The sequence below is a fragment of the Penaeus vannamei genome, chromosome 9 (genome assembly GCF_042767895.1).
Source record: "Penaeus vannamei isolate JL-2024 chromosome 9, ASM4276789v1, whole genome shotgun sequence".
NCBI classification, from domain to species: domain Eukaryota; kingdom Metazoa; phylum Arthropoda; class Malacostraca; order Decapoda; family Penaeidae; genus Penaeus; species Penaeus vannamei.
In genome coordinates this window covers 29957282-29964781 of record NC_091557.1, presented here as the reverse complement: position 1 = coordinate 29964781, position 7500 = coordinate 29957282, and the positions used below count along the sequence as shown (strand labels likewise).

Below are 7500 nucleotides of genomic sequence, written 5' to 3'. Positions count from 1 at the left end.
ATGGAAATCTTTCTCTCTCTCTCTCTCTCTCTCTCTCTCTCTCTCTCTCTCTCTCTCTCTCTCTCTCTCTCTCTCTCTCTCTCTCTCTCTCTCTCTCTCTCTCTCTCTCTTTCTCTCTCTTTCACTCACTCACTCTTTATTCCTGTCTCCTTTGTAGAGAAAGTAAGGTTAGTTACATATATATGTATGGATAGACAAATAAAAATTGACTATGTAGAAACATTTTCCTTCAAAGAAATTCATCTCATGCGCGAACAGCACGTCATAAAACATGCAATCAGCTATTTTTCATATTGACACACCATTAATCTGTTTGAGTCGTCCACACTAATCAATTGATAATAACAAATATCGTTTTTTTTTTTAATTCCATGTCCCACAGATCACATTAATGGAACAGTCTGGTGATTATTTTTCATTATGATTGTGATTAACTACATCATCTTAGGTATTGAACACAATCATCTAAGTATCTATCTTACCTTTGGCTTTGTCTTAATATCATGAAAGTTTTTTGTTTGTTTATTTATTAATATCTACCCAATCGAATTCAATCAGCAGATCAATCGGCCATTTCTGAACTCAATGGATCAAAAAGACTGCATCCGATATGTTTGTCTTCTTAATTAACACACATAACTGATGAAGGACCAGCTGATTAAAAAGATTAGACTTTCGCGTCCTGGAGGCGATGTAGGAGTGGAACCGTCTCCTCTTCGTCAGATAATATATTTTTAGTATCACTTTATATCACTCTGATTCTGATCATCGTTATTATATTTTTATTTCTATGATGATTATCGTTTTTGTTATTTGCGTTGTTGCTTCTGAATTATATTTTTCTCATAGTTGCTGTCATCATTATTGTTAGTAGTAGTAGTATTATCGTTATTATTATTATCATTAGTATTATCATTAGTATTATCATTATTATTATTATTATCATTATCATTATTATTAATATTATTATTATGAGCAGCATTATTATCATTATGATTGCTATTATTATTTTCTTTATCATAATCATTATTAGTACCTTCGTCATTATCACTAACATTATCTCTATCATTATCATTATTATATCTACCATTATCATTAACATTAGCATTATCATCATCATTGTTATTACTGTCCTTGTTTATTATCATTATACGCACACACACACACACACACACACACACACACACACACACACACACACACACACACACACACACACACACACACACATATATATATATATATATATATATATATATATATATATATTTATTTATATATATATATATATATATATATATATATATATATATATATATATATTGAGCATAATACATGGAATCAGACGAATCTCGCCCCCACAGGCCTGTACACGGGATGGCTGTTGCCGGCAGCGGTGGTCGGCCTCCTCGTCTTTCTCTACGGCGTCCTCACCATCAACTACAACACGCCGGCCAACGAGATCTGCGACCAGCGAGGCCAGTTCAAGATGTGCCCGCTCTGTAACGTGAGTTTCGGGTGCCAGTTTTGGGACCTGAATGATATCTGCTTTTACGCTCGGATATCCTACCTGTTCGATCACCCGGGCACCGTTTTCTATGCTATCTTCGTGTCGTTTTGGGGTAAGTTTGTTGTTCCGTCTCGTCAGTCTTCTGTTTTTTTTTTTTTTTTTTTTTTTTTTTTTTTTTTTTTTTTTTTTTTTTTTTTTTTTTTGTGAAGGAGGACGATTTAAGGATGTGTTTTATTACCACGTTTTTTTTTCAGGAATGTACATTTGGGGGAAAAATATAAATGGGGCCCGTGATATTGATTCTGTTCGTGACGACATAAATGCAATAGGTCGTTCGAACTATGACAAATATGGCAGTGCTAAGCTAAATAGATGATTTGTTATTGATATACCATATTGCTGAATGTTTAAGGGCACACTTGGCTATATTTACTTGAGGGGGGGGGGCATTTTTAATAGCGTATTTATCAAATTTGTGGCACTTCTATGGTAATGATTATTTGAGCATTGTATCAGTAACAAATTGGAGATCCAGAGTCTCACGGTTTCATGAGAAAAAAGAAGAACAAACATATTCATGAAGATTCATAGGAAGTTCCAGTCAACATTTTATCCAATTTAGGACAATCGTATTTACACTGTTGCTTAATATTTCCTTATACCGTGTACTACTTTCTTGCTTGGGTGTAGAATGGTAATACACGATATACAGGACTCGCAATAATGAAGGGAGGCCCTTTTGTGCTCCTCACATGTATGCATGTGAATATGCGTGTCCAAGACTGTTCATTTCTCTATCTACATCTTTCTATGTCTATGTTTCTATTTATCTATCGATTCATATGTGTGTATGTGCGTGTATGTGTGTGTGTGTGTGTGTATGTGTGTGTGTGTGTGTGTGTACGTATGTATGTATGTACGTATGTAAGTGTGTATGTATGTATGTATGTATGTATGTGTGCATATATTCTTCTTGGCACTCCTGACGCCGCGCATCCCGCAGCCGTGTCCTTCCTGGAGTACTGGAAGCGAAAGAGCGCGTCCCTGGCCCACCACTGGGACTGCCTGGACTTCCAGGAGGAGGAGGAGCGGCCACGCCCCGAGTTCGCGGCCAAGGCGCCCCTGCAGGAGAGGAACCCCATCACGGGCGTGCGGGAGCCCTCCTTCCCCAAGTCCATCAGGACGAAGAGAATCATGGCGGGCGTCGGCCTCATCTTCATTATGGTGGGTCGTGACGTCAGCGCGTAGACAAGAACATTTCTTTTTCTTTTCTTCTTTCATAATATAAGGAAACAGAAATGAGGAAAATCTATGATTAATAACTTAGAATCAGTACACATTTGGCATACTGTTGCTGATTATTTATTTTTTGCAAATTTTTTGTTCGTTTCTTTACCATTAATCCATGTTCTTCCTGCAGATGAGTCTTGTGATCATCTTCATTGTAGCTGTCATTATCTATCGCGTATTGGTGTCTATTCCTCTCTTCCGAAATGATACGCTCAGGTCACAGGTCAGTTGGTTTCTCTATTTTATTTATATTCAATTCCAATCTGTTGCTTTAATCTCCCTATATCTATTCGTGTCTGTCTATTCGAACGGCCTTCACTCCTCCGTGTGTTTATTTACCTATTCGTTCCTTTCTCGATCTCTGTTTAGAAAATAAGTAAATAAATAAATAAAGAATAAAAAAATACTTGTGTCTGATGTACTTAAGTATTGTACTTAGGTACACATATATATATGTGTGTGTGTGTGTGTGCGTGTGTGTGTGTGTGTGTGTGTGTGTGTGTGTGTGTGTATGTGTGTGTGTGTGTGTGTGTGTGTGTGTGTGTGTGTGTGTGTGTGTGTGTGTGTGTGTGTGTGCGCGCGCGTAAATCCGAACTCATACACGTATCCATCTCTTTCCTTACCAAACTTTCCCCTTTTCCAGGCGCAAGCTATATCGTCCTTATCAGGCGCAGTCGTCAACTTCATCATCATCATGTGCATGGGACGAGTCTACGAGAAGCTGGCATACAGACTCACCACCTGGGGTACGTCCCTGAAACACCTTGCTGTAAAAGGGCGAAAAAAGGTCATGGAAAAGGATTTTGGTCAAATGACGATCGTAATATCAAGATCGAAACTGCTTTTATAAAGGTTTCTGATCCTAAATTCCCGTAATGGAACACTTTTGATTACTGAGGGAATGGTATCGTGTCTTTCATTAAACCATATTGGTGTACTGGGACTATACAGTATATGAACAAATATCGCATAAAAAAGAAGAAAAAATAAGTTTCTGAAATTGCCGGTATGAGACTTCTTAACGCTGGAAACTGTCCATACCTTGACATGAGCCAGAAGGACATTATCAGAAATGGAAAAACAATCAAATTTAAACGCCTGAGGTAAACTGAAGCAACTTTGATTACAGGGATTTAAACAATTTCCCTGAATTGCCCGGCCGCCTCCCTCAAGTCTCGTTCATGTTGGTGCAACTTGCAACTTCTAAACTAAGTTAGGCAAAGAAACAAAGAACTTTAACCCCAAGACGTGATTTTTTTATCTTCGTTGTTTCTCTTTCTCGGTGTCTTACTCGTTGGTTCATAAACAATTATAAATATATATATATATATATTATAATTATCATTTTCTTTTCTTTTAACGAAATATTAAATACATCACTCCGTCATTAGAAATATTAATACACTCAACGCCATAGACTAGAATTCGTTATAACGTGTTGATTTTCCTGTTAATATCCACCCGTATGTCTCCCTTCCCATGCATGTTTATTCCCCTTTTTGCTAATTGAATTATCCAATTGCATTTAAGGTGACACGCCCGTACTCGGCCGCATAAACTTCTTTGCCATTATTAAACTTCTTTGCCAGCTTCATACTACCAAGTGACAAATACTTGTTATACTGACGCACAATTTACTATCATATCCATGTCAAAAACCCACTTGTTACCTCGAAGTCAGGCATACATTCGAGTTCAGTATCCTAGCCACAAGCTCTCCCACTCATCATCATAACCACTCACTACCACAACCACAACAACCCCCGGCCACTCACACCATCACCCAACACCTCCTCTTCTTCCTCCTCCTAACCCGACCTCGTCCTCCACAGAGATGCACAGGACGCAGACGGAATTCGAGGACAACTTCACCTTCAAAGTCTTCATATTCCAGTTCGTCAATTTCTATTCGTCCATCTTCTACATCGCCTTCTTCAAGGGGCGGTTCGTGGGCTTCCCGGGCCACTACCATCGCATCTTGGGCCTTCGAAACGAGGACGTGAGTGGTGCTTGGGCTGTGGCGGTAGCGGTGCTGTCATTGGTGTTGTTGTTGCTTTTTGTTATTATCATCATTATTATTATGTTGATGATTATCATTATCATCGTCATTATCATTTTTATCATCATTATTGTTAAAATCACCTTTATTTTCAATGTTTTATTATCATTGTCATTATCATTGTTATTAATAACAATAGTGATATTATTTATATCATTACTGTGATTGTTATTATTGTTATTATTGTTAAAGTTATTGTTATCATCATTATTGTTATTATTATGATTATCATTATTATCATTATGATTATCATTATTATCATTAGTAGTAGAAGTATAGTAGTTTAATTTTCATTAAAATCATTATTACTACTACTATTACTATTACTATTACTACCACTCCTGCTACTATTAGGTTCATATTTGCCATCATGACACAAATATCTCACTGATATTGCATCCGGCGTCTTTCTACTTAATGAGGATTTGCCTTCAGTGTTCAGCAGGTGGATGTCTGATCGAACTGGCTCAGCAGCTGGCCGTCATAATGATAGGCAAACAGGTGGTGAACAATGCACAGGAGATTCTTGTGCCTAAAATGAAAGCCTGGTGGCACAAGAAGCAGGTTAGTGTTTGTGGTGTGTGGTCTGTATGTGTGTGTGTGTGGTTTGTGATTGTGTGTTTGAGTGTGTGTATGTGTGTGTGTGTATGTTAGCATATTCTCGCCTCCTGGATATGCCTTTGTCTGTACGCATATATTAGTATGTATGCGTGTGTACATTGTTAATAAAACGCTCTGTGAAATGTTAATTAAAATGGAAATAGGGAATTTGCACTTTTACGAGATGATGATTAACATGGAGGCTTTTTACAGGTGAAACTGAGCCACAAAGCGAGGACCAGGTGGGAGGCAGACTACCAGCTGATAGATAACGAGGGCTTATTCCAGGAGTACCTTGAGATGGGTTAGTTAGCTCTGTCTGTCTGTCTCTCTCTCTTTCTCTCTTTTTCTTTCCTTCTCTCTCTCTCTCTCTCTCTCTCTCTCTCTCTCTCTCTCTCTCTCTCTCTCTCTCTCTCTCTCTCTCTCTCTCTCTCTCTCTCTCTCTCTCTCTCTCCCTCCCTCCCTCCCTCCCTTTCCCTCTCTCTACTTATCTATCTGTCTGTATGTCATTCTATCAATCTTCCTACCTATCCATCAACCAGACTATCTCTGCATATTGTTCTAACTATACATGTTGAAATCTAAAGTTATGCAATCCTTCACTTTTCTGGCAATGCTAAAATTCAGGAATGAAATCAGCACATATAATGATTAAGTAATGCGTTGTGATTGACAGCCATTGGTTGTTCAAAGCATCAGTTAATCAGCTGATTAGTCTTAAGATATTACTTAGAATATATCCATCGCCGTTTTATATGTATGACTTCATTTTCTTCTCCTTAAAGAGTGAGGGAGAGAGTCAGCGATAAATATGAATATATATATATATATATATATATATATATATATATATATATATATATATATATATATATATATGTATGTGTGTGTATATATATATATATATATATATATATATATATATATATATATATATATATATATGTATATATATATATATATATATATATATATATATATATATATATATATATATATATATATATATATATATATATATACATATTTATATATATATATTTATATTCATATTTATCGCTGACTCTCTTCCTCATTCTTTATATATATATATATATATATATATATATATATATATATATATATATATATATATATATATATATATATATATATATATATATATATATATTTATTTATTTATATTGATATATTGATATATATACATATATATTTATATATTTATATATTGATATATATATATACATATATATAAATATGTATATATATTCAAATGTGAATATACATCTATGGATGCAATTGAGCAAGACTCGACGAAACCCCGCCGCTTACCCCACTCTCACCGCACACCATTAACCCTTCCCTGACGACCCTCTCCTCCTCCTCCCGCCCGCAGTCCTCCAGTTCGGCTTCATCACCATCTTCGTGGCGGCCTTCCCTTTGGCGCCGCTCTTCGCGCTGCTCAACAACTGGGTGGAGATCCGGCTGGACGCGCAGAAGTTCGTGTGCGAGACCCGCCGCGCCGTGTCCGAGCGGGCGCAGAACATCGGCATCTGGTTCACCATCTTGGACTTCATGGCGCACTTGGCTGTCATAAGCAATGTATGATGTTTTGCTTGTTGTATGTAATACTTTTGATACTCGTTTTTCGTTTCTTTTCTTTTCTTTTCAAACAGACGAAAATGCAATATTTGATTTTTTTTAAATACAGATGAAAATAAGATATTTGGAGACAAAGCCGAATACTGTGCGTTTTTTTCTAAATGAAAATTCACATGATCAGAATATCTTAACACAGTTCCACCCTTCAGAACACATTGTTTAAATCTCCACCAGGCTTTCCTGATCGCCTTCACATCGGAATTCCTGCCGCGGCTGCTCTACAAGTACGAGTACGACTGGTCCCTCAGCGGCTACGTCAACTTCACGCTCGCGACGGCGCCCAACGACACGCTCAACGAGGAGTGCAGGTGCGGGAAGCAGCTGCAAGGAAAGCGCTGCTCATGGACTTCATGCTTTCGGATAGTTTGTCTTGAGACGG

The 7500-nt window shown here is 37.2% G+C and overlaps 1 protein-coding gene across 1 annotated transcript in view; it reads left to right on the top strand.

The window, feature by feature from the left end:
• The window catches only part of LOC113822555 (anoctamin-7), a gene marked incomplete in the record, with an annotated part of 71128 nt that overhangs the window by 26396 nt on the left and 37232 nt on the right, over positions 1-7500 (top strand). Inside the window, 9 exon segments of the mRNA XM_070125544.1 lie at positions 1365-1622; positions 2514-2734; positions 2931-3023; positions 3444-3546; positions 4633-4799; positions 5295-5423; positions 5673-5763; positions 6856-7061; positions 7296-7429. Of these exon segments, the coding sequence (XP_069981645.1) occupies positions 1365-1622; positions 2514-2734; positions 2931-3023; positions 3444-3546; positions 4633-4799; positions 5295-5423; positions 5673-5763; positions 6856-7061; positions 7296-7429 (1402 nt within the window).